The sequence below is a fragment of the Mixophyes fleayi genome, chromosome 2 (assembly GCF_038048845.1).
Source record: "Mixophyes fleayi isolate aMixFle1 chromosome 2, aMixFle1.hap1, whole genome shotgun sequence".
In the NCBI taxonomy this organism is placed as follows: domain Eukaryota; kingdom Metazoa; phylum Chordata; class Amphibia; order Anura; family Limnodynastidae; genus Mixophyes; species Mixophyes fleayi.
The window spans coordinates 51,611,869-51,638,794 of record NC_134403.1 but is presented as its reverse complement, the minus strand read 5'-3'; the positions used below and the strand labels follow the sequence as shown (position 1 = coordinate 51,638,794).

Genomic DNA, 26,926 nt, shown 5'->3' with positions numbered 1-26,926 from the left:
CATATGTAACTACACATCACTAGTGCATGAACTACATATTAGTAAACAATAAATAAATCCAATCACAAGCTTCTATATTCTTTACCAATACCATAAATACATGTTTAAAATGTATCCTGTAATGATTGAATAGACAACATACTATACCAGATAAGAGAACACATACTTCTATCTTTGTGAAACTTTTTGCATGTTTTTACAGCCACAAATATATCCTCGTTCTTCACCGGTGTGCCCTAAAACGAAATCAAATTGGTCAACTTAAAAACATCTTAAAATTAACTTTCGGTACAAACTATAGAAAGGCATAATGTGACAAATGCAATATACAATGTCATATATAAATAACTAAAATACTAATCAATATATGCTACGATATCCTTTTACTTCATTGTTCTACTACTGTTAAAATCTGATACGCTAATAAAAAAAGAAAGCAAAGAAAATTATTAATTTGAATACATATTTCACACATTAACCCAACAAGACAAAGTATAGAAATCTCAAAAAAGGGAGTACATAGATTAGCTTATTTCCAGAAAATAAACATTACACATTTGACATATTTCATTACATAAATGCTAAGCAAACATAAAATAGGTCATACAAAAATAAAAAGAAGGAACAAACTGCACTAGTTATACATTGCATTAAGCAGTGCAAATCATAAATGTCATGTAGCTATACTTCATCCATGAATGGGTGTCATTGCGATTTGATTTTTTTGGGGAGGCATAATAACGATCATTTATGAACATTCAAATATATACCCCTGCAATACATTTCTATCTTTACAAATGCGTCTATTGATCCACCTTGCTTAAATACAATTACGTGCCCACATTCTGTTTTTTTTAAACTAGTCACGTGAAATGAGTCTGTGGCTACTTTCGCAGTATTGCAGGTCGAACCAGACATGTGCAGGATTCAAAAAGTGAACAATTACATTAAAGTTCTGCCTAGTAACACTGTAGGACCAGAGTTACTAAGAGTTATCAATTTAAGCTTAATATTTGTTCCCTAAAATAGGGCTCATTCCAGCATACATCATGTCTTCAGTTAATCATGAGAGTGAGGAGACAATGGGACTGTTTTTATTACATGTCACTTTGAGTGTTTGACTATATATATATATATATATATATATATATATATATATATATATATATATATATATATATATATATATATATATATATATATATATATATATATATACATACACACATACACATACACATACATACACACACACACACACACACACACATATATACCATACTTGCCAACTTTTCCTCATTGCCTTCAGGGAGATCCTGGAGGAAGTGGGTGAGCAGGGGCGGGGCTTGATGAATTGCTTCATTTTGGCCCTGCCCCCTAAACGATTGTCACAATGTTGGCCAATTACAGCAGTGGGCAGGGCTAAGATGACGCAACATTTGTGTCATTAAGCCCCACCCCCCACCACTTATCCATTGCGGGGACGAGAACTGGGAGGTTGCCCTGCTCTCCCGGGAAGTCTCCCAGAAATGTGGGAGTCTCCCGGACATTCTGGGAGAGTAGGCAACTATGCGTTAAAGAAAAGCAGCTAATGAATCTCTAGAGACTGAAGTGTCTTTTACATTTCTGTCTCCATTACTGAAGTCATGTCGTCTTACCTGTCAGTCTTTGAATAAATCTTGGTCTCCATGAAAATGACCACCTCCATAGGCATCAATACATGGACATAGGACACAATTTCTGAACTGTGTCATCATGCCACAAATGGCGAAGCATCAGGGAGAATGCCAGACTCTTCAGGGAGTGAGGGAGATCACCCTTATTTCAGGAAGTCTCCCTGACATTCAGGGAGAGTTGGCAAGTATGATATATATATACACACACACACACACACACACACACACACACACACACACACACACACCACAGAACACCTTCAGGAGTCTTGTGGAGTCCATGCCTTGTGCAACTCACTGCTGGACTGTGGTTTTCAGGGATTTTTACAGACAATAGAAACCCTCCATAAGTACGGGCCTTAAAAAAGGTAGTTTTGAACATGGACTACCTAACACACAAAGATCAATCGCAAAACACGCATCCCCCACAATTCTAGACACTTTCCTCCATATAACTTGAAAAAAAAAGTGCATTCAGAAAATGAATAGTCCAAGAGGAACAGCGGTGACGGAATTAGTAGTAGATTTACTAAAACTTCTAAAATGGAGAAACTGAGGTGTTGCCCATAGCAACCAATCAGATTCTGGCTATAATTTATTAAGTTTATTCTAGAAAATTATAGCTAGAATCTGATTGGTTGCTATGGGCAACACCTCAGTTTCTCCATTTTAGAAGTTTTAGTAAATATACACCTTAGTGTTTTGTGCTATTCCAGGTTTATATTATTTTGCTATGGGTATGTAAAATAAGAAATAGTAAGTGTGGGAGTTCAACAAACTCAACAGAAAATATGTTGCGTCAGTTCTCCATTACTAAATATCTGGGATAAAATCAAAGACAAAAATAATGAAAAACATTTTTGCATTTTTGAAATATATTTTACACATTTAACATCTGAATGTAATAAATGCATCTGGAAGTGCTCTAATAATTCTCAGACAAGAAAGATTTTACCATTCAACATTTAAATAAACTGAAATCAGTAACTTTGGTCTGTCATTCATTTCAGTTGCGAAAATAAAACAGGAAGAAAATGTCTTTAATTTAATTTGCCATAATAAGCCTGCAAAATTATGCAGAATTCAGCCATTCACGGGAACAGACTTTTGAAATATTAAATTGCATTTTCAAATGAAATACAAAAAGGGATCTATGAGCGGACATATTTAATTGCACATATTTAATAGAAGAAAACAAACATAAAAAACATTAAAACATTGAACATTCTAATTAATAATACAAATAGGGGCTGCCTTTATGCATCTGGGACACAATTGAAATTGGAATGAAAATGTTGATAAAGCATTTTCCACATGAACAAAAAATACTTTCCCAAGACCTTGCAGGCAATATCCCCTGCAACACTACAAGGGCAGCAAAAGGAGCACTTGTAAGAGTATGAAACATTATTCTCATCTTTTAGTTATAAAGAACAGACATTTTGCAGCGCTGCACATTTAGGGGATCATTATACTAACAAAATACTTACAGTTACCTGAAACAGAAGGAAAAGATGGCCCTGCCCAAATGAGCTTACAATGTAAGAGGTGTGGGGACAGAGCCGGCCCGAGGACTAGCAGTGCCCTGTGTGAGAATTATATATATGTACTGTGGTCCCTCCTTCACCACACTGCTCTCATCTGTTCTTTGCTTAGCTTCCTATGACCTGCCTCTCTTCCCGCAGCTCATCACTGACAGCACTGGGATGTGATAATGACATCACGACAGTCACTGAGAAGGAGGGCGCCGTAGAGCATGGCCCTTGCAGGGGAGTGAGGCACTGTCTGACCGCCAAGTCACAATGTACCTCGAGCTGCACCTGTTCTAGGCGCTGAATATCTGTGTGCTGCATGGGGCGCGATCGTGCCTGGAGCCGGCACTGTGTAGGGAATTCTTGATACGTAAGGTTGCGAAATAACAACTGTAGCTGTTGGTGAGGATACATGTTCATGGATACAGCACAGTTCTACATTAGCTGTGCCACTTGACAACAGGGGGAATGGGAGAAAGCCGGAAGATTCCGAAGGTTGGAACTAAAAAAAAAAAATAATGCACGTGTGTACGATATAAGCACAAACATGTATAGGTAAGGTAGTGTTGAGAAGCAAACACAACACAGATGCTAAAATGCCAGTTGGGAACTTTCATCCATATTGACAATAAAATGGATTATCAAACCAAAATTAGTGCTATAAGTCAAGAGTTGGACTCGCAGAGCTCAGCATTTACTGTGAGTGGAAACAAAACCAACTGGGTTTCCCCCAGCAATCACAACACTGAAGAAAGCCATCAAGCTGGGAGAGACTAAAGCACCCGGTGTTCCCGGCTGCATTGGGCATCGTGTGGACTGGGTGCTGAGACAGTAATATGATGTTTACACCCAATCGTATGGTCACCAAGAACTGCTGATTCAGTGCCTCAGGCCCAAATGCATCACTAACTCTGTATTTAAAATAAATTCTTTCAGATATACAGTATGTTAAGAGATTATCTTCTATCAGAGAGCGACAATTTAGCTCAACTTTTACAATTTAAAATTGTTGAAGTGAAGATGTTCATTTTGTCTTTTTTGTTCACTGGTTCAGTGAACAACATGGCTGCCTTCACTGCATAGGTGACAGGTTCATTTTAAATAAAGAAATATGTTTTACATGTAACTGCTCACTTCTCAATTTTCATTTTAAATTAGTTCTGATCTGTGATATGACCCTAAAAAAATACAAAATTAAATTGTATATATTTGTCATGAGAATTTTTCATTCATAATATGCACAAAGCAAGCTAACCTTGTGTAATTACAGTAAATTATATAAACAATGTCTGAACATACACTGGCAATGGGTAAACTAAGCTGGGAGAAAATGGGTTTAGAGATAAATTATTTAATGTACGGATATACTGTATAATGCTGTACAAAAGCATTGTGTGCTGTCTGGACAATTTGCATATTTAATTTGCATATTAGTGATTTGGAATCTGTGCCACCGAAAATGGCCTGAATCTGCCCGACCGACTTTTTTTTTTTTTTTTACTTTTTATATTATGTTTATGTTTTATATTTTTCTTTTTTTTAAATGATTTTTTTATTGGGGTGTGGAGGTTAGGGGGTGGCTCCTCCCCCTTTGTTGGTGGGGGGAGCAGGGTATAGAAAAAACAAACAAAAACGTCAAAACAGACACTCAAAGCACTTTATCACGGCGCCGGCGTTCCTCTTCCTTCCTCTCTGCTCCTTTAGCACTGAATGTGATGACGTCACGCCCGACATTCAGTGAGAAGCGGCGCAGAGAGGACCAAAACAGAAGACAGAAGACAAACAAAGAAAAGAGATGAAAGAAGACCATACTAAGGTAAGTAAAGGAACGGTGACAAGGGAGGAAAACAGAAAAGGATGAAGGAGAGGTGGGTGGGGAGAAAAAGGCACCGAGTGATGAAGGAGAGGTGGGGGGGGGGTCTGTGAAATGTTGCGATTCTTTAGGCTGATGGGTATTATTTCATAGACAAGGGTTTGCCTATGGGCTGTTCAGTATTATGTGCATTTTTTCCAAGCCTTTATCTTCTTGTTGCAGTGGTGTTTTGAATCAAGCACAGGCTGCAAATCAGTGGTGCATGATTTTTTGGTGGCAGGGCCAATGGAGTCAGATTGGTGTAGGAATTGGCTGTTGGAGAATGTGCTTAAGTATTTTGGGTATTGGAGCTCGAGGGTCAGACATGCCAGGGGCAGGCATGGATAGGGTGAGAAATAAAGTGAAACTTGTTATTGCCAAGTTTATTACCTCCTGTGGCAGCAGTAGAAGCAAAAATCATGGTTCAATTGTGCAGGTTTTTAGAGAAGTGATGGGGTGCATCTTTAAGTTGTTGCACTTGATATGTTTAACAATATGCAATATGCGCTTAGGAGGTTGTTGGTACAGGAGGTCGTAGCGGTGAGGGGCTTCGGTCACCATGGACAGAGCCATGAGGACCTTGCTTGGCGGGAAAACAGCAAGCAAGGCATAGAAAGGGGGAGCGCCAGTATCACCACGGGAAGATGGCCACACGCCTAGGCAGAACACACCCTATTTTTCCAGATGGAACTGGAAAAGCTGGTAAATTTTGTTAGCCTTGCACTCCGCTTGTCTGCCAAGTTTGGAAGGGTTTAATAAAGCTGTGACCAAAACAAATTTCTTTATTAGCTCACTGCGTGGGACGTCGGTTGGTCGGCCTATATCCCTTATATATTTATTCTATGTCATACAAAACACAAGATAAGAAAACACTTCCTTAATTACTCACATAACAAAAACACAAACCTATGTTACAAACTTAGACAATAAACACACATACTGTAACTTGCAAGAATATCTGAGGTAAAACAGCATAGCTACCAGTTTGTTGATGGCTTATTATGCTTCTCCCTACTTCCTTCTAAACTGAACTCAAACATCACAGAACTGTTACTAAAAATGTCCAATGTTTATACCATACCTCTCTGGAATTTTGCCATACTGTGTTCAATACAATCTAGGCTGAGTGATTTTCCAGTGTATCCTAAAGCAACTCTACTTCAAGGTGATAAGGAAGGAGGGAACCATAAAACGTAGGATGTCTTTTCTTCACCAATTGTCTTTTGTGTGGATTTTGATGTGTAAATAGCATTTTGCTTGGGATCCCTAATGCAATGTCAGTGACCTTTTGATGGTAGCTGAGTACAATGGATATCCGCCCGTGTTTTATGGCCTAATCTGTTAGAAGTATTCCTAATACCATTACCTTTATTTGCTGTGAATCAGACGTACAAACGTTTTTGTAATTATTTTTTTGGAACCAATTCCCTATTCGACACATTTATGCATATATCATCATCTATTTATTTATATACCGCCACTAAATCCGTAGCGCTGTACAGAGGACTCATTCACATCAGTCCCTGACCCATTTAAGCTAACAATCTAAATCCCATTACACAAACACACACACAGACCGAGAGAGACTAAGGGCAATTTTAATAGCAGCCAATTAACTTATTAGTATGTTTTTGGAGTGTGGGAGGAAACCGGAGCACCTGGAGGAAACCCACGCAAACATGGGGAGAACATACAAATTCCACACAGATAAGACCATGATCGGGAATCAATCTCATGACCATAGTGCTGTGAGGCAGAAGTGCTAACCACTAAGCCACAGTTCTGCTATATCGTAATACATCTACCCTCACTATAAAATTTATAACAATCAACTGTCATTAAAATCTTTTCAATACCATCTATGATGTATATCAGGCCTGTCCAACCTGCGGCCCTCCAGATGTTGTGAAACTACAAGTCCCAGCATGCCCTTCCAGCTATCAACTGGTTGTCTACCAGCAAAGCATGCTGGGGCTTGTAGTTTCACAACATCTGGAGGGCCGCAGGTTGGACAGGCCTGATGTATATTAATCAAACAACTATGTATCTGATAACAGTCGCCCCCTTGTGGCCATGACAATTATTGAAGATGGTTACACACATTAAGATAGCAATTGTTTACATCTGGCATCTGTCAGTTTTTCTAACTTAATACGTTCTTGTCTCATAAGACGTTTAAGCCATAACATAATTCATTTAAAACTATTAGCAAGATTGTGTGTCCGATCAACAAGCCCTTTAAACCAATCTCAAGCCAGGTCTTGGTCACGGTGACTTCAAAATCTCCATCATGTAAAAATGTATTTACTGTTGCATCTGCCTTCTCGACCATGTTATTAATTTAAACTTTCCCCCATACAAAAACTCTCCATATTTAGTGAGTATACAGACAATTCATAACTTTATTTCGCTAATTGCACTGGACATGCAATGCCTTTGGCTGTATCTGGTTCTTCCCCGCTCTGCTGTGAATGTTGGTCAGTTCATTTATGTCCATGAGCAAGGGGTTTGGCTTACTTGATTCCAAACCGCAGATTGGCGTGTCAGTTTCAAAAACGTTACAGTGGCACAAATACTAACTTCCCTTGACTGTACAGCAAGCGGAATGTGGCAATTTCCAAGTGTCACTGACTCGGACCAGTAGCTCTGGTATGTTCAACTGTTCTTTGTAAATGTATTTTTCCAAATATCCCATGGAGTGGACTGTAGACAGTTTTCTTGGATCAAACACAGAAATGGTAAAGGAAACATACAGGATATCATTGACTGTAGAGGATTGCTGCTTGTTGTGGCACACCACCTAAATTCCTAATTGTGAAGTCAGGGTCACAAGGCGAAGGGTCTATCCCGACAACAATCCAGGGTTGTCAGGTCACAGGCAGAGGTCAAAACAGAGTACCAGACAGGAGCAGAATATTCTCAGGAACAGAAGCACAGAGAAGCAAGTGTGTGCACGCTATAACCGGAAAAGGCTCAGTAAAATGGACAGGTATTTAAAGCAGTAGTAGCCAATCAGGGTAGGTGTCAGATTGAGCTGTAGGTGAGTGGAGTTCATGTGATCACATCCAGGCTGACAACAACACTGCAGCAGCCAAAAACAAAAACAGCAGTTACGGCTGTTCCTAACAGACTGCAGGTTATTTATGCTCTGGACGTAGCATTTTCAGAATGTCTGGCAGTGATGCAACAGTGGGTGCACAACTATACGTAAAGCCATCGAGTATGCAGCAGTCGATTGTTAACTGTCAGGAACCGTCTGGTTTCCGTACTAGAATTATTGCCACATTATTAGTAGATATGCATGGTCTAAATATGCCTTGCTCTAGCAGATAGTCAATTATTTCTTGAATGAAGCTTATAACCTCCTGTGGTAAATTATACGGTTTCTGTGGGGGAGGATCAGGACCATTGGACTTCAATTACTTTGTTCACCTTCCCACTGTCGTTTTTGTGTTTAGCAAAGCCATCCTGAAATTGTTCAAGTAAAGGGTAATATCAAATTTTTGTCAGGATGTTCAGCATTGACTTTCAGTACATCGTATTTTTTCATTATTAGGTTTGACAGTGGCAGTTACATGACAATCTGGGATAATCACATCCTCAGATGTTTCCTTAGGAGAACCTTGTAGAAGTAGGTATCATAAAATCGAACTCTAACAAATTAGTTCCACTAGACAATGAGGCCAATGCAAATGTCTGGGTGGCTGAAAATCTCCTATTTGTATGGAGATAGGTAGATACAGTACTGTCAAAATCTTACTGCCTGAAAAACTTTCAAGATGCATTGTCTTTCTTGCTGACAGAGGAGAGAGATCTGGTTGATCATTGTGTAGGACAGATATGGCTGTTCCTGTGTCTAATAACATTGTGTACTGGTGGCTCTTTACTAGTGCTGAGAATTAAGAGGCGTCTGCAACTATCCTTGGGGCATCTATCAATTTTTCTCTTTCTATGTGTCAGTTTGCCACATAAAGCTTGCCTTTCTCTTGCATGGCCTGTAACTGGTGACTTAGCTCTGTGTAAGTGGGACTCTGGTGTTTAAACTGTGTCCCCATACCCCAAATTTTGTGAGTGTTCTATGTGTCTGTTCCAAGCTCGATTATTTGAATGACCTTGGTATCCTCTTCTTCCGCCTCTAAAACTGGGACTTCCTCTGAATACTCCTCCCTCCTTTGTGAGTATGTGTTCCATTGTGTGTTAAAGGGTGTATTTATCTCTCCTGGAATGTGGGGTCACTCAACTATCACTGGTTTACCTTCTGGCAGTTATGCTACATCCCTCTTTACAAAGATTTTTTCATTTTTTTCTACAATTTTGCATTGTTAGGTGGCTTGTCCTGCTTGAAAAGACATCTGCATTAACCCAATTATTTTATCATAATTGTACTTTGTGGGATCTATCGAATGCTTGCTTTAATTGTGGGGTGACAGTTGTGCATTAACAAGTTTTGAAATCTTTACTATTCTAATTGCTATTTTTGCCGTTCCCTGCACTGTATGCTGTCCACAATCTATTTGCATATATTAATGGGATATTTCATATGCTACAAGTGTGCTTACTACTGAAGAGTTTATTATCTGCTAAAACTCCTCCACAATTTCCTCATAAGTACCCTTGCCTTCCTTAATCATGTCTGGCAAAGCACTCCAAACAGCTAATGGAATTAATTGCAATACCTTATTATTATTATCATCATCATTTATTTATAAAGGTGCCATAAGGTTTCTACAGCACTGTACACAGTACAACCAATGGACAGTACAGGGAATAACAGTACAGAACAATAAACAAGTAATACCATGACTTCAGAGGCTCCAGGTAAAGCAAATATATTAAAGTTGGAGCAGAAGAGAGGAGAGGGGGAGGGCCCTGCTCATAAGAGCTTACATCCTAAAGGTAGGGCAAACAAACGGCTGGCACAAAGGAAGTCAGAAGAGGGGAGCAAGCGCTCCCCTCTTCTGAGGAGAAGCGAAGTGATGAGAACAAGCATGAAGAGAGGGTTAAGTGGAAGGCTGGTAGGCTTTGAGGAAGAGATGAGTTTTGAGTGTTCGTTTGAAGGAGCACAAGATATGGGGATATACGTATGGAGCGTGGGAGGTCATTCCAGTGCAGGGGGCAACTCGTGAGAAGTCTTGAATTCTGGAGTGGGATGAGGTGATCAGAGTAGAGGAGAGGCAACGGTTATTGGCCGATCGCAGGTACCTGGTGGGAGTGTGGATGGAGAGGAGATTGGAGATATAAGGGGCAGTAGAGTGGGAGAGAGCCTTGTAGGGGAGGGTAAGAAGTTTAAAAAGGATTCTGTAGGGGAAGGGGAGCCAGAGTAGGGCAAGGCAGAGAGGGCAGGCAGAAGAGTAGTGGTGAGAAAGGAAGATAAGCCTCGCAGCAGCATTGAGTATAGAGCGAAGGGGGGCGAGGTGAGAGCGGGAGAGGTCGGTGAGGAGAAGGTTACAGTAGTCAAGCCGGACAATGATAAGCACATGGATAATAGTTTTGATTGCTTCCTGAGATAGGAAGGGCCGGATGCAGGCGATGTTGCGTAGTTAGAGGAAATAGGATTGGGCAAGGGATTGAATGTGGGGGGCAAAGGAGAGTGAGGAATCGAGGGTGATGCCCAGGCAGCGGAGTTGGGGGACAGAAGAGATGGTGAAATTGTTAACAGTGATGTAGAGATCCAGATGGGATGAGGACTTAGACGGAGTGAAAAAAATGAGTTCGGTTTTTGCAATGTTAATTTTGAGAAAGCGTGAGGACATCCAAGAGAAGATGGCAAAGAGGCAGTCAGATACACAAGAGAGGAGGGGGAGGGAGGGGGAGATCAGAAGAAGAGATGTAAAGTTGAATATCATCAGCGTATAGGTGATACTGAAGACCGAATGAAGTGATGAGAGCCCTGAGGCACTCATACAGAGAGGGCGGGGGGGGGGGATATATGACCTGGACATGGATACAGAAGAAGAGCGGTTGGTGAGGTGAACTGTGAGAGGACAGATGCAGAGAAAGTGAGAGAGTGAAGGGTCTGCAAGAGAAGGGGGTGGTTCACAGTGTCAAAGGCTGCAGATAGGTCCAAGGAGGATGAGGATGAAGAAGTGACCCCTGGATTTAGCAAAGGTGAGATCATTAGTTACATTCAGGGCGGTTTCAGTGGAGTGGAGGGGCAGAAGCCAGATTGGAGAGTGTTAAGAAGGGAATTGTCTGAGGGGTGACTGGTGAGGCGGTTGCAGACAATTCGCTTGAGAAGTTTAGAGGCATAGGGAGAAGTGAAATGGGGCAGTAGTTAGCAAGTGAGGTGGGATCAAGATTAGGTTTTTTTTCGAATTGGAGAGATAAGGGCATGTTTGAAGGAGAAGGGGACAATGCCAGTGGAGAGAGACAGGTTGAAGAGGTGAGCTAAATAAGCACAGACAGTAGGGGAGAGGGAGTGAAGAAGGTCAGAGGGGATGGGATCCAGGTGGCAGGTAGATGGGGGAGAGGAAAGAATGAGGGAGTGGATTTCTTCACCTGTAGTAGGGCGGAAGGAGCACCAGGGTGGGTTGTAGGAGGAGGGAGGAGTGAAGAGAGAGGCGGGAGAGGAAAGGGAGGAGGGGATGTCAAGTCTGATGGCCTCAGTTTTGGAGGAGAAAAAGGAGGCAAAATCTATAGCAGAAAGGGAGAGTGGGATAGGAGGAGGGGGAGGGTTGAGGAGAGAGGTGAAATTGGCAAAGAGGCGGTGAGGATTAGAGGACTGAGAAAAAATGAGGGACTTAAAGAAAGATTGTTTAGCGAGCGAGAGGGCGGAGCAGTAGGAGGAGAGGATGAACCAAAAGTGAAGGAAGTCAGCCAGGGAGCGAGATTTCCTCCAGAGGCATTCAGCAACATGAGTGCACTTCTGGAAGAAGCGGTTGAAATTGGAGCATCAGGGTTGGGGAATTAAGCGGCGGACAGAAGTGGCAGGGGCAACAGCGTCCAAGGCAGTGGTGAGTGAGTGGTTATAAAGAGAGGTGGCTTGGTCAGGGCAGACCAGGGAGGGAAGAGGGGAGAGTAGAGTTTCAAGAGAGGGGGAAAAAGAAGAAGGGTCAACAGCATCAACATTGAGTCTAGTGAGGGTAGTTTTAGGAAGGGGGGAAGCAGTGGAAGAAGACAGATTAAAGGAGAGTAGATGGTGGTCAGAGAGTGGGAAGGGAGAGTTAGAAAAGTCAGAGAGATCACATAGATGAGAGAAGACAAGGTCAATGGAGTGACCAAGGCAGTGGGTGGGGGAAAAGGTCCACTGAGTGAGGCCAAAGGATGAATAAAGTGCGATAAGTTTGATGGAAGCAGGGTCAGAAGGGAGATCAATAGGGATGTTAAAGTCTCCAAGTATGAGGAAGGGGATGTCAGAGGAAAGGTAGTGGGGAATCCAGGCTGTCGAGAAAGAGGGAAGTGGGGCCAGGAGGGGGGGCAGTATAATACTGAGACTCGGAGGTGAATGGGGGAGAAGAGGCGGATAGAATGGACTTTGAAGGAGGAGAAAGGGAGGGAAGGCTCAGAGGAAATGATCGGAAAAGTGCAGTTAGGGAATAGGAGGTGTTTCACTCCCCCACCTGGATGGTCATTCGGTCTGGTGGAGTGGGTGATGGAAAGGCCACCATGGAAGAGAGCGGCGGGGGAAGCAGTGTCAGCAGAAGAGAGCCAGGTTTCGGTGATAGCAAGAAGGTTAAGAGAGTTGGAGATGAAAAGGTCATGGATAGCCGGCAGTTTGTTGCGGATAGATCTGGAGTTTCACAGGGCACAGGAGAAGAGGAGGGAGAGTAGGGGAGTGATGTGTGGGAGATGGACAGGGTTGATGGAGCGAGGGGAGCATTAAGGTAGGGATGGGGGCTAAAGGAGAGGATGGGAATAGGACAAGGGCGCGGAGGCATGGTGAGAGAGAGGAGACAAGGGGTGGTGGGGGGGGGGAAGAACAGAGGTAGAAGAAGCAGGAGGTGATGTCGGAGAGGAGAGGCAAAGGAGAGGACAACCATAGGCAAACAATAGTGCAGTAGGCATGAGGTCCAGAGGAGTGAGGGTGGCAGGGAGGATGGGTGAGAAGGCCAGGAGGGAAGCAGTGCAAGAGGAACTCTAGGTGGAGGGGACCTATAGGAAGCCAGAGGAGGAAGTGGGTCGGATGGTGGTGAGGTGGCAGAAAGGAAGACTGTGAATGGAACCAGGTAAACACTGGGGGGTGGAGAGAGGAATGGGGAAGATGGAAACCACGATAGAATAGGTCAGGAGAAGAGGCAGAGGGGGTTCACTGGGCATCCATTGGGACAGGCAGTGGCAGCAGGTAAAGGGCAGCAGGGAGTGACACTAGGCCATGGAGTGAATTCAGGGAGCGGAGGAGAGCAGACCTGAGCCACGGCCTGTAGTGACCGATTCCGGCTGGGCGGGGGGAGGTGCAGTGAGCGGAGGCAGCATCAGGAGCTGGAGCTACTAGAAGCAGATGGCATGAAGCAGCAGGACATCGGAGCAGGATACGTCAGAAGAGGACACAGCAGACAGGAACAGTTTGAGGAGAAGGCCCAATCCGTGACCTAAAGGGGCAGCGTCGTCAGGATCAGAGCAGCAGGCGGCGGCGGAACACTGGGCTACAGGAAGACATCTGGTATTGGACAGCAGCAGGAGGACAATGGGCAGCAGGAGACTGCAGGAGTAGAGGTGAGTAGACCGCCCGGAGAGTAGGCTCGAGCCATGGGCTGTATTAACCGGAGACCGATGGACGGAGCATTCAGAGAAAGATCACAATAATCGCCCATGGATTGGCAGGTGAGCAGCAGTGGCAAGCAGCAAGGAAGGCGTCTCCAGAGGCAGAATTTGGGGCCCAGAGGAGAAATCAAGCTGGGCTCCAACGGAGAGCTCACAGTGCACCTCTGCCCTGAACAGGAACAGGAAGTAAAAAAAAAAACAAAACCTGACGAGTGAGGTTTCTAAGTCCCAGAAGTTCACACCTCTGCTGGACATTGGCTGCATGGGATGTGATGTGTTCTTCTGAAATCATTTTCCATAACCGTCTGCTACTCCTATAAGTGTTTTCATGTGTTGTGGGGGGCGGCTGGTTCTAGAGACCCTGGCTCTCCCTCACTACTGAATCCCAATAGGGTGTTAATACTCTCACTGCGGAAAACTGGTCTGTTAGGGGCCTTGTGCATCTCTCTGCATATTTCTGTCTGTTCCTCATCACTACTGTCTATGCCTATTAATATAGAACACTCCCCATTTGCTGGTGATTCTGCAAATTCTCCTAAAAGTGGACTTTCCTTCTTCCCAATGGTCCCCTCTCTCCTCATGATTTGGGTCCCATTGTTCTTCCTGCATAAGCAGGAAATGCTGCATCAGTTGCAGTCCCTATTTTATTGTTTGCAGCAAGAAACACTTTCAGAATAGATACCTCCTGCATGAGCTGTATCTCTTGTCTTTACAAGTGACATGGTCAATTGATTTCCCTTTCATGTAAGCTGTCCCTGCATAATTTTATATGCGCTTATTATCTCAACCTCTGTTGTAACGCTCTCCTACACTCTGAGCCTGAGTCACTAAGGCAAAAAAAAAAGTAAATGTTCTCTGGGACAAACCATGTTACAATGCAAGAGGTGCAAATTAGTTTATTATTTTGCATATAAGTTAAATACTGGTTGTTTTTTCATCTAGCATACAAATACTTAATAGCTTTATTATTACACTGAAATTTAAAGTTGATCTAGGACATGCCCTACCCCAACTATAAATATGTCCCCACATTTTAAATTTACCTCCCCCTCCAATGTAAAATGGTTTTGCCCAGGTGCAACTGTTACTCCCTTTTTATGCTTTGTTCTCCTTAATGACTCAGCCCCTCTGTGTACAGACTTCTTTTTGAGCAATTTTATGTTTCTGTATGACTTCATAATGGGAGATTTTACCCATGTAATTAAGGGTTGTTAAAGTTTTGATTTGAACATTTAGCTCCTGGCATAACCGCTTTAAATACGGAAATCCCAATGTCGCTATATTATGTGAGGTAAATGTGAAGTGCCTGCATTTACTGTATTCGGAATTTATAGCAGGCGGGTCAAAGATCTTGTGTGTCTGTTTTATAGTAAGTCTACATTTGATTCATGTTCGACTCATACTGTTCTGAATTCTTATGTCGCTACATTAAGTGTCGGAATAACTAGCATCGGAATAACATACCCCACCCATGTCAGTGACCTTTTGGTGGTAGCAGAGTACAAAGGACATCATCCACCCATTTTTTAAGGCATAATCTGTTACAACTATTCCTAATTTCTAATTACATTACATTTATTTACTGTGAATCAGACATACAAACTTTATTAGTTAACTAATTCCCTAATCGACACATTTATGTATATAAACTATATCGTAACACATCTACCTTCACTATGAAATATATAAACAATCATTTCAATGCCATCTATAATGTATTTTAATCAAATAACTACGTATCTAGCAATGCCAGGGACCAGAGAAAGAAGGCAGGAACGTAATCTGTACCAGATATGTGGCTACAATGGTATTGTGTATATAGTCAGCAGATAACATTTCCCTGGATGGATCAATGCATTTGCACAGGTGTCTCATATCACTACTCTGTCATGTTTGGGCACAGCCGTAACTAGGGTGGTGGGGGCGGTGCCGTCGCCCCGAGCGCAAGCCCGAGGGGGCGCAGCAGCCGCCCGCTACCTTCCCCTCTGTGGCACAAAGTAAAAAAAAAAATATATAAAAAAATATTGGGGCCCCTCCCCCGACTCGCGGCACCCCCCCCGCCCGCGACTCATGCAGGGGGGGGGGGGGTGTGCCGCGAGTCGGGGGAGGGGGGTCGTTTGCCGCGACTCGGGGGAGGGGCTAATGTGGTGGCTGGTCAAACAATGATCACACTGTCTGTCAGACAGTGTGTATAAAGTTATTTGTCAGGACCCGCCCCCTCCCCTTCCAGGATGCTGTGCTCTGCTCCACCCCCCCCCCCCCTCTGAAAAGAAAGTGAGGAGCGGCCATTGCTGAGCAGAGAGAGTCCCCGCATCTACTGCTGACTGCTATGCTGACCATCCAGGAGGGAAGAAAAATAGGTAAGTAAATGTTATATTGTAATTAAAATGTATATTTTTTAAAAAATAGGAAATGGGGTGCTCCATCCAGGAGCAAAAACTGAGGGAGTGTAGTGGGGAAGCAAAAGCTATGTGGGCAGGGGACATGAAAATGTATAATGATTATTTTTTGGTATTGTATTTTTTTGTATTTTGCATTTATGTATTCTCCCCTGTCCCTCTCATCTACCCCACCTGTGCCACCTTCTCCCCAGTCCCTCTCATCTACCCCCTTGTGCCACCTTCTCCCCAGTCCCACTCATCTACCCCCCTGTCCCACCTTCTCCACAGTCCCTCTCATCTACCCCCTTGTGCCACCTTCTCCCCAGTCCCACTCATCTACTACCCCCTCTGTGCCACCTTGTCCCCAGGCCCTCTCATCTACTACCCCCTCTGTGCCACCTTGTCCCCAGGCCCTCTCATCTACTACCCCCTCTGTGCCACCTTGTCCCCAGGCCCACCTTCTCCCCTGTCCCTCTCATCTACCCCCCTGTACCACCTTCTCCTCAGTCCCTCTCATCTACCCCCCTGTGCCACCTTCTCCCCAGTTCCTCTCATCTACTCCCCCCCCATGTGCCACCTTGTCCCCAGGCTCTCTCATCTACTACCCCCTCTGTGCCACCTTGTCCCCAGGCCCTCTCATCTACTACCCCCTCTGTGCCACCTTGTCCCCAGGCCCTCTCATCTACTACCCCCTCTGTGCCACCTTGTCCCCAGGCCCACCTTCTCCCCTGTCCCTCTCATCTACCCCCTTGCACCATCTTCTCCCCTATTCCTCTTACTTGTCATCCTGCAGCCCACTTCCAGCACTGGGTTTATATGTATTTAAAAATCCAAATTTATATAGTGTATGTCGTGTAAAGTACAGGAAATAGAAAATTTGTCATTTTCATATTCATAACCTATGATTTCTATTTTCCTCCACATAGTGTCTATTGCAAAAAATACAGGTGTAGCCAAGGGCTCTTATATTTCTTCCCTATAGTGAGAGAAATTTGTATAGGTTACACCTGTATTTTTGAGGCTACCAACTACACAGCAATACAAAAGAATTCATTCAGTAAAGTGCTAGCCACACCCCCACATTAGGTTGGCCACACCCACTTGGCAAATGCCACGCCCACTTAGATGGGGGCGCCGGTGCCCTGTCTCGCCCAGGGCACTAAAATGTCTAGTTACGGCACTGTGTTTGGGGATCCTGCTCAGACTGTGGCTTCCTGCTTGCTTCCAATCCCCATATTATAACAAGATATTGCCGCTGTCAGATGCAGTCCAGTCACCACTGACATAATGTTACATGCTCCGTAAGTATTTCTCCATCTGCCAGTTTTCATCCAAATCCCAGAGTATGCTTCAGTCTATGCACACCACTCTGCAGCTGCTTCAGTCTCCTTTACTGTTACTTTTTATAAAGGGGCCTTTTGCATACTTGGCGAAATCATTGCTTGGTACTTAAGCTGGAATTTATGAGCCTGCTGGTGAATTGAAACTTGACCTTTAGCTTGACCCTGACATTCTGGAATCCCTAAATGCAGTTTGCATTAAATCTCCTGTCTGTGTCACGTTCTGGCCCTGACTCCTTGCCTTTAACTAGTTATTCTGCTCCTGACCCAGTGACACCATCTATTATTGGTGCACAAGCCAGCATTCTTCAGTTCTGTACCTGTGCAGCCTTGTTATACCAGTGCTACACCAACACAATTTTTGGCCTTTCCAATCCTGTTACCAGTGATCCTCCATATCTGCATTATCTACATATCCTGTTACCAGCACCTGCAATATCTGCTAGATCAGTAATACGTCAGTCCTGTTTCATGTGACTCCAGTAGTGCTCAGCCCGGTTACCTGCATTACCTGTACAGCTTCATACTTCACTCCTCCTTCCTGTAAGTCCAACTTCCAGCCACTAGGTTAATCTGTGGCCTTTTGCAGTACAGTACCTGCTCAAACATATCCTGTAACAGTCTTGCAGCTCCTGCCTCTGGTCTCCAGCTTTGTGACACAATCACATGTGTGGACAGGTCACTGTCTGGCACAAGATCAGCAGTCATCTCCTAAAACACTATGTACTGCTGTGAACATTTGACTGAGTACAGTTTGTTCTATTCCTGCACGGCACAATAACTATAATAGGCATTTTTGATCCCAGTCATACTCATCTAAAAACAGCATAACACATAGAAATGTAGAAACAAACTAAATCGTCACCAACTTACACAAACAGGTAGGGTGTTGTTAAACATTGTGGCGCAACCTGTGGCTTTGCGAGAGGCAGGATTTTCCGTACAAAACTCTGGAACCGCTGTAAGTTCCTGGCCATCAACTTTCTGCCATATGTACAAAGCAATCTATTGAATAACCAGACACAATATGTTAGTGTGCAATCATTATTACGATCAATTACTTTTATGGTTCCACAAATTTCTGCAGTGACATACAGTGGGGAAATAGAGCATAGTACATAATATGAAAAAAGCATGATAGAACAAAGCAAAGGCAAAATACAGACCATTCAAGAAGCATTAATGGAATAATAGCAAGATACTAAGCATGATATAGATGACGTAATAGACAAGGTACAGTACATATCAATCAAAGCATAGTATAGAACATGGAAAATGCACAACACAAGGATGGACAAATGGACAAAGTTGGAGGAGAGGATAGGTGGAGAGTGGACCCTGTGTGTGAGAGATTACATGGGGGGGGATTGAGGCAGAGACAAGAGGGGAGCAGAGGAAGGAGTTAAAGGTGGCAGTGATTGGATAGCTGGGTAGAAATTATTATTATTATTATTATTATTAATTTTTATTTATAGGGCGCCACAAAGTATCTGTAGCGCCGTACAAGGACAAACAATGGCACAGTACAAGGTGAAACAGCACAGTACAAGTAACAGTAAGCACTATAACTCTGGGGGCTCAGGCACAGCATGAAAGAGAGGGAGGGAGGGGAAAAGTGAGTATAGGCAGGTAACTATGGCCCAAGAGGGTGGGCACGGATGACAGGTTGAGAGTCACTGAGGGGAGCGGAGAGAAGCGAGAGGAGACAGAGGGCAAAGGGACTGAGAGGAGGTGAGCTGAGTAGCTGGAGAGCGCAGTTAAAAGTGATGGAAACAGAAGGTAGGAGAGCCCTGCTCAAAGGAGCGAACAATCTAAAGAGAGGGGAAGACAGACAGACACATGGATGAGACGGAGAGACGGGAGAAACGGAGACGGAGTCGAGGAAGGGGGAGAAGGGAAGAAAGGATGAGAAAGAGAGGTAGCCGACCGGTGGGAGTTTAGGCATGAGACTGGAAGGCTTTAAGGAAAAGGTGGGTTTTGTTCGTTTGAAAGAGGACAGATTAGGGGAAGTTCTGATGGAGCGGGGGAGCTTGTTCCAATGGAGGGGAGCGGCGCGGGAGAAGTCTTGGATACGTGCGTGAGAGGAGGTAATCAGAGGGGAAGAGAGGCGACGATCGTTGGACGATCGCAGTGAGCGGGAGGGAGTGTGAATAGAGATAAGGTTAGAGATGTAGGGAGCAGTGGAGTTGGCGAGGGCCTTTTAAGTCAGAGTGAGGAGCTTGAAAAGGATTCTGTAGGGGAAGGGGAGCCAGTGAAGGGCTTGGTAGAGTGGGGTTACAGAGGTGGAACGGCGAGAGAGGAAAATAAGCCTAGCAGCGGCGTTAAGGACAGATCTAAGGGCAGCGAGATGAGAGAGGAGGAGGCCGATAAGGAGAAGGTTGCAGTAGTCCAAGCGGGAGATAATCAGAGAGTGGACGAGAGATTTGGTGGCATCCTGGGAGAGGAAGAGCCGAATGCGGGCAATGTTGCGAAGCTGGAAACGGCAGGATTTGGCGAGAGAGTGAATGTGAGGGGCAAAGGAGAGAGAGGAGTTGAGGATGACACCTAGGCAGCGGAGTTGGGGAACAGGGGAGATAGATGAGTTGTCAACAGTGATGGAGAGGTCAGAGGGGAAGGTGGTACGAGAGGGAGGAAAGACAATGAGTTCAGTTTTAGCAAGATTGAGTTTAATAAATCTAGAGAACATCCAGGAGGAGATGGTAGAGAGGCATGCGGATACCATGGAGAGAAGGGAGGGAGAGAGATCAGGAGAGGAAAGGTAGAGTTGAGAAATAACAGACTTACAGTATATTTCCTTAGCAAGATGTAAGATAAAAGAATGAGCTGAAACTGGTGGAAGTCTGTGTTAGTGTGAGATATCCTCCAGCAGCACTCTGCAGTACAGGGACCCTTTTGCAAATAACAGGTCTACTTGAAGTGTCATGGCTGGGAATGAGAGTGTTGAAGGTTGACAATGGTGGCAGGGGAAGCCTGTTTGGGGCTGAGGCGAGTGTGACTATAGAAAGAGGAAGAAATTAGGACAGTGTGAAGAGCATTAAGATGATGCTTGCATGTGCGGGGAACGATTGAAGGAAAGGAGGCTGTGGTTGAAGAGCAGGAAGAGAAAAGTAGAAAAATCGAAGCTAGAACAGAGGCAGAAGACTAGATCGAGAAAGTGACAGTTATAGTGGATGAGAGAGAAAGCCCACTTGGAAAGGTCAAAAGGAGAAAGAATGGGAGATACATGTGGTGGAGACAGTCAGTGGGGTTATCAAAAGAATGAGTTATATCACTTAGGATTAGGTAGAGTGGATCAGAGGATGGAAAGTGAGGTAGCCTGGTGGAAAAGTTATCAAGGACTCGGGAAACAGCTGAGAGGGTAGATGTCCACAAGTAGTGGTGGATTGGACAGAAGAGAGTAGTGTGGACCTCAGAGAAAGAAAAGAATATGGAGAGTAAAATGCCCACACAACCACTTTGTCTACCTAAGGGTCTGGGAGTGTAAAATAAGCATTAGACCCATATAAGAGCTGTAAAGTAAGCAGTGCCAGAGGATAGATAGTTATGGGAATACCTCAAATAATTATTACATTTATCACTTCAAAAGGAAAAATGTATATGGAAGGGTAGCTTTTAAATGTAAATGCATTCAAGATAAATCCAGAACAGAGATTTAGTAAATCAGAAAATGCCTACAAAACTATTTTTTTTCAAGGAAAGAGAAAATACAGGATGCAAAGCGGATGCCAGCTATTTCTTGTTTAGACGTACTGGATAAATGACCATAATTACAATAATCAGAACTTCACGAACACTAGCTGCAGTAGCTCATTAATCAAGATACAGAAATTGTTACTATCATTTGGATGAGAAGTTCAGGTCACAATGACCACAAGAACCTGGATAATGACAGGAAAATAAAACTCTCACTGAAGTTAGAATATAAGGACATTTAAGGCAGTATGATACATTATGGAGGCCAGACTGAGTAATGCTACTCAGTGACTATGCAATCATTCCATATGTCGGCAGAGATGAGTGGAAGGAGCCTGATGTTTTCTGCCATTGTTAACATAGGATCGAGAGGTTTTTGTCTCGCTTCAGCAAAATGTGATTTGTATTAATAGTAACTCACAGGGACCCAGCCTTTCTCCTGGCCACTGCAGTAACTATTCTACACTGAAGCAGACAAAAGAGCCACATATCATGCAGTGTCGTAGACTATTACCTATTGTAACAGGTAGTACATCTATCAATATATGTTTCTAGTATCTTGCCAAACTCAAATTTTAATATATGCAGTTTACATTTTTATATTGTTCATTTTTTTTTATTAAGAATCACATGCATCCCTAGAGAAAACATAACCTGTGTTAATTAGATTAACCATATGCTTTGTTATAAAACACATTATGCTTTAGTTTTTACAATCCTACCTGGGCAAAGCGCCATAACTGAGTAAATCACTTCACATAATATATGCGTATTTATGCAGGGAACAGACTTATGTGCATTTCTTAGAATTAAATGGAAGTGGTTGTAGTTTTGCTGAATTAGTGTCAGCTGTTGGCAGAGCCAGGAAGTACTGTGATTCAAAGCTTCACATCAAAGGGATCATGAGATTAATATTAAAGAAGGATTGCACAAACAGTGAATTTAGAGCTCTTAATGAGGATAAATTATTTCTTGCTAACCACTGTGTTAGTGTTATCTATTAAATATAAAAGTGCCTTTTAAAGCTTATTGAAGAGACCTGAACACTTATTTATGTGCACATAATACAAATTCCACAGCTTCATGAAACACACTTAATCCAGACTTCATATTTAATCTCTTAAATCATTTGGTGAGCTAAATATATTATGACCCAATAAGTGATGTCTAGTATGTAGTAAGTAGGTGTTCGTGTCAGCTGATCAAAAAGTATTAGGCGAAACTTATGAAGACTCTTGTCTATTAAAAGGTTCAGACAGAAGTCTGCAGTAATATTTCTTGTAGGAACCACTGATCTCTAATCTTCCTTCTGGTTTTATCAGAGCACGTTTGGTTTTTCAACGTGGAAAGTGGAACAAAAAAAAAAAAAAAGCACATTTAACTTTCAACAATTCAAAAAGGCTAATTATCATGGCTGCAACTGCAATGCGGTCCTGTGCCTCATGGGGCATGGCGGCAATTTGCTTAAACTTGAACCACTATAACCGAAACCAACCTCCCAGCTTGGTTATTAGTGACAGCTTGACCCAGCAGATTGGTTACATTGGTTACCATGTAGCATGTGAACTCATCATTCACAGTGAATGCTGTCTGCACAATGCACTAAATTGCAAAATATGTGAATTTTAAAATCCTCCTGCTGCGTAGGTGGCATGGTTCAACTGAGGAGAGGAAGCGAAAGTGGGGAAGGGTGCTCAAATTCTGCACTGGGGCCCCAGTTTACTAATGCCATGAAATACAGCCATCCACCGTGACTCGCTCATGGATTGTATATTTAATTAATATGTAGCCAGTAAGAACCATTTGGAAATATCTCTCTGATATCAATAGGAAATACCAAGAAATAAATGGCCATTGTTTACACTTATCAGTGCAACAATGTTGCTGTTCATATCCTATGCGACCAATTAGTGAAATAAGGCTACAACCTATTATGTAATAGATAAAACTGTGTGGATATAAATACGAATATTACCAACATTAGGCGTGATCCAAATATTTTATAGTATCATGTGTAAGAAAGAATTCTGCTCATCAGCTGACACATGCAAAAATTGTTCAGCAGTTGGAAAGTGGGGTTGAAAGAAGTCTGAGGCAAAAATAACCCCTAGAGTCTAGACAGCAAGCATGATGATGTAAGTGGGATGACAGAATGGTCGACATTCATAGAAAATGCCAGGACAGTTACAGCTCCCCCTAGTGCCATTAGCTGGTTATGCCAAGTACAGGGGCATTGTTTAACAGTGCAGTTATACCACTTGTGATATTTTGGAGGGATTATCATCAATATCAAAAATCCTCAACAATACAAAAAGTCATATCCAAGTCAACCCTGTTCTTTTATGTCCACCTAAGACTTTAATAAATAAAAATGTCCATGGGGACGCCACTGCTTTTTTCACATGGCTCTATGATCCCTAAGTGCATCAGCGTCACGTCATCATCTCTGCTCCAAGTAATGGAGAAAAAAATGAATGCAGCAAGGGTAGATTAAAATAAAACATATACAGTACATATACATAAAAAACATATACAATACTGTCCTTGATTTTCAGTTCAACAGCAACAATAGAGGGCACGCAAGCATAAATCACTAATTCAGAACATTGCATTGCCCAGATCAGTAACATAAAAACAACAAAGATACTCAGGAAATAATGATTTCTAGACTATTTCTGAGATGTGACAGCTTTGACTTTACATCCAATAAAAATAATAATAATAGAGCTAAAGGCTTCAGCGTGGGATTAAGGGATTTCCTTTTTAATTCCAGATGACAGAATTAGGCAACACTGTGGGTCTGCGAGAGCTATGCTTGCTTTGACTAGACTCTTGTACTCTGTGTTCCCTGGATTTGAGTTATGAGGTTACAATGTAAAAACATTTTGTGTGACATTGACATATGTGATAGCTGACTATGAAAACCTTGGAAGCATTAATAAATGTGTCTCTTTTGTCACTCTGGAATATATACTATACAGAAATACTGTCAACTACAAACACAGAAAATTAAGTAAACTATAAGCCACATATAAGAATGAAGAAAGTACAATAAAGTTGCCATTTAAACTCCGTTTTCTTAACTTCATAATCGATAAAAAAAAATAAAAAAAAATCACAATCATCTTTACACTTTAGCACTGAACACTTCAAGGGGTTTATTTACCATTTTATGGCAACAGAAAACCTTTATTAGTGCAATTTACCAATTGAAGATTCCTGGGGCAACTGAGTGGTTGCAAGTGTCTTACCACTTCGCCAAGCTCTCTCTGTGCAAGTGTGACACAGCTTTCCTGGTTTAAACATGCGCAGTGGAACTTGGAGCCTGGACATGGGCTCCCAGCTTCACTTTTTTTTTTTAATAAATTAAAAGTTTAAAAAACATATACATAAGTATTGTAAAATAATTGAAATGTTCTATTAAAATGAAAAAAAAAAAAAAAAAAAAAAAAAAAAGCATATTTTTCTGCTTTCCCAAAGGCTGCAGTAGTGAAAGGTGGGGGCTGGCAAATACATAGGAAAATATCTATGATACATTCCTATTTCCCCCTGCTATCATCATCCTGATATGGCTTTACCAATATGAGGATGGTGGAGGTACTTGTACAGTAGTGATCCTACTTAAATATGCACCGGGAGAAAACATTGAATTGAGTGATTTAGAACCTCACATGAACCCCTTTTTTTGGTATACTTTGGTATGGTAGGATTCCTCTCGAGTGGTTTAATATTAGGATTATCGCTCTCATTATTGTGCTCTAGTAATTTTCGATTTTGTGGTTGATTTTCATTTTATTTATATATTTTTGTCTTTCTTTATTACTATATCTGTATAGAATATATCTTTATAATACATACATTTATACAGTGTTAGGTGGGATGCCTTAGGCATATTTACATTGTTAAACAAACAGTACTCTGTCCAAAACTTGGATGGGAGACTTGATCACAATATATTTGTTTGTTTTTCTCACTCTACTTCTTCTTCATTAGATATTTGATAGATATTCTAAATATGTTTATATAATACATTTTCATACAATTATATTAAATTAACTTTTGTAATACTCTATAAAATGAAATATAATGAAACGTTTCCATGCTGAGGTAATTGAATGATTTCACGTCTACATAGTTTTGGACACATATTAGAACACAGTTTGTTTAAATAATCAAGTTCCCCTCTGTTTTAGTTATACACTGTGACTGGATCACTATTAAATAACTTTTGGTAAAAATGTATTTAAAGCGAATAGCGTAGGGCACTTATTTATGTAATTGCATTTGCACTTCTTTTTTTATATTGTTTATATTGGGAGATAGGTAATCGTTATTTCTGAGACCAGGGAAAGAAATTCGTCCCTTGTCTAACCTTGCTATAGGAAATGCCTATTTCTGTTGTATATATCTGATACAATTAGCCTGTGTTTACAAAGAATCTTGTGTATTGTGATGTGGGAAACTAGCTTGTTTTGGTTTTTGTTGTTCTGTGTGAATATGTATTCCGAATGGTCTGATGAAAGGCCACATGTTAATTAGATCTTTTGATGTGTGAGGTTTAACTTGGAGACAGGAAGGTTTAATTTAAAACGTGCTGCAACATTTCCTGACTCTCAAACAAAGATGCAGGATATCACAGCAAGGGTTTTAAGAATTTCATAGCCAAGTATAAATATTAGTGGCTTTGCAATGCATGTAAATTTATGTTTGTGTAAATAGAGTATATCCTGATGCTAAAAATAGCATGTGTCTGAAAGATATAAATGCTCTGACTTGTACACTGAAATGTATCATTCTTCTGACCTGATCACCCTGGTACCTTCAACTAGGGTGAGAGAAAATAAACATCTGCTTCAAAGACCTGCTTGGAAAACTCTTCAATATTGCTGTTTCCTGTGATCTACAGATTAGACCCAAATCTAATCCGTTCTCTGGCTGTGTCTGAGGTTTGGACCCAATAGTTGCCTCTGCTGCTACTCATGCAGTCCTGGTCAGTGTGATAGGCCAGGGGGGATCCATTCACAGCAACCCGGATCCATAGTAAGAGGTCCGGCGTTACCAGCCAGGTACACCAGCAACGAGATACGCTAGCAGCGTCAGTGACCCCGAAGAAACCCGGTAGTGGATGCCGGTAAGGAGTCCAGTGGTGGCAGCATTATAAGCCCCTCCTACTGCGGCAAGAGGGCGCATTTGGGATAACGAAAGGGATCGGTGGCAAAGTAAGCCCAGCCGGTTCCCAGCAACAACAGACAGGGTGGCATAGGCGGTCCATCCTGTCACATACACCCTCTGCTAAAACTAGCTTGCCGCTAGAGAAACGTGTCAGGTGACAGGATCTTTAATTTGAATTGTCGACACTGCTCTTGTTGGGTCGTTGCACGATTGCCGATACAATCCCGTACCACTGTGGTTGATAAAATCGGTGGTCTCCATGAGACGGAATACTCTGCTGCTGCATCTGACAGCTCCTTTGGGTGATATGAAGTTCTTCACATCGACAATTAACATACCTTTCGGAATGGACTGAACATTGAGAACTGCCGCGCTGTTCTTTAGGTGGTAAGCAGCTCCTCCCTAGGAATGATCCATATAATCGAGTGCATATTATATCTTTTCCCCTTATGGATGACTGACTTTATCTCTGCTGTAATCAGTGCTCTGTTCCTAACCACAGTCTGCGCTACAACTAGAATGGAACTAGAATTTAAGATGGTGTTATAATTGAACAGTATGGCTAGATATAGTGTTAAGA

The 26,926-nt window shown here is 42.4% G+C and overlaps 1 protein-coding gene across 2 annotated transcripts in view; it reads right to left on the bottom strand.

Annotated features, from left to right (window-relative positions):
* B3GLCT (beta 3-glucosyltransferase) overlaps positions 1–26,926 on the bottom strand; it is a 299,136-nt gene that overhangs the window by 43,701 nt on the left and 228,509 nt on the right. For both annotated transcript variants that reach the window (XM_075198956.1, XM_075198957.1), the window contains 2 exons: positions 18,355–18,486; positions 167–236 (listed from right to left, as the gene is read on the bottom strand). In XM_075198956.1, coding sequence (XP_075055057.1) covers positions 167–236; positions 18,355–18,486 — 202 coding nt within the window. The remainder of the gene's footprint in view (positions 1–166; positions 237–18,354; positions 18,487–26,926) is intronic.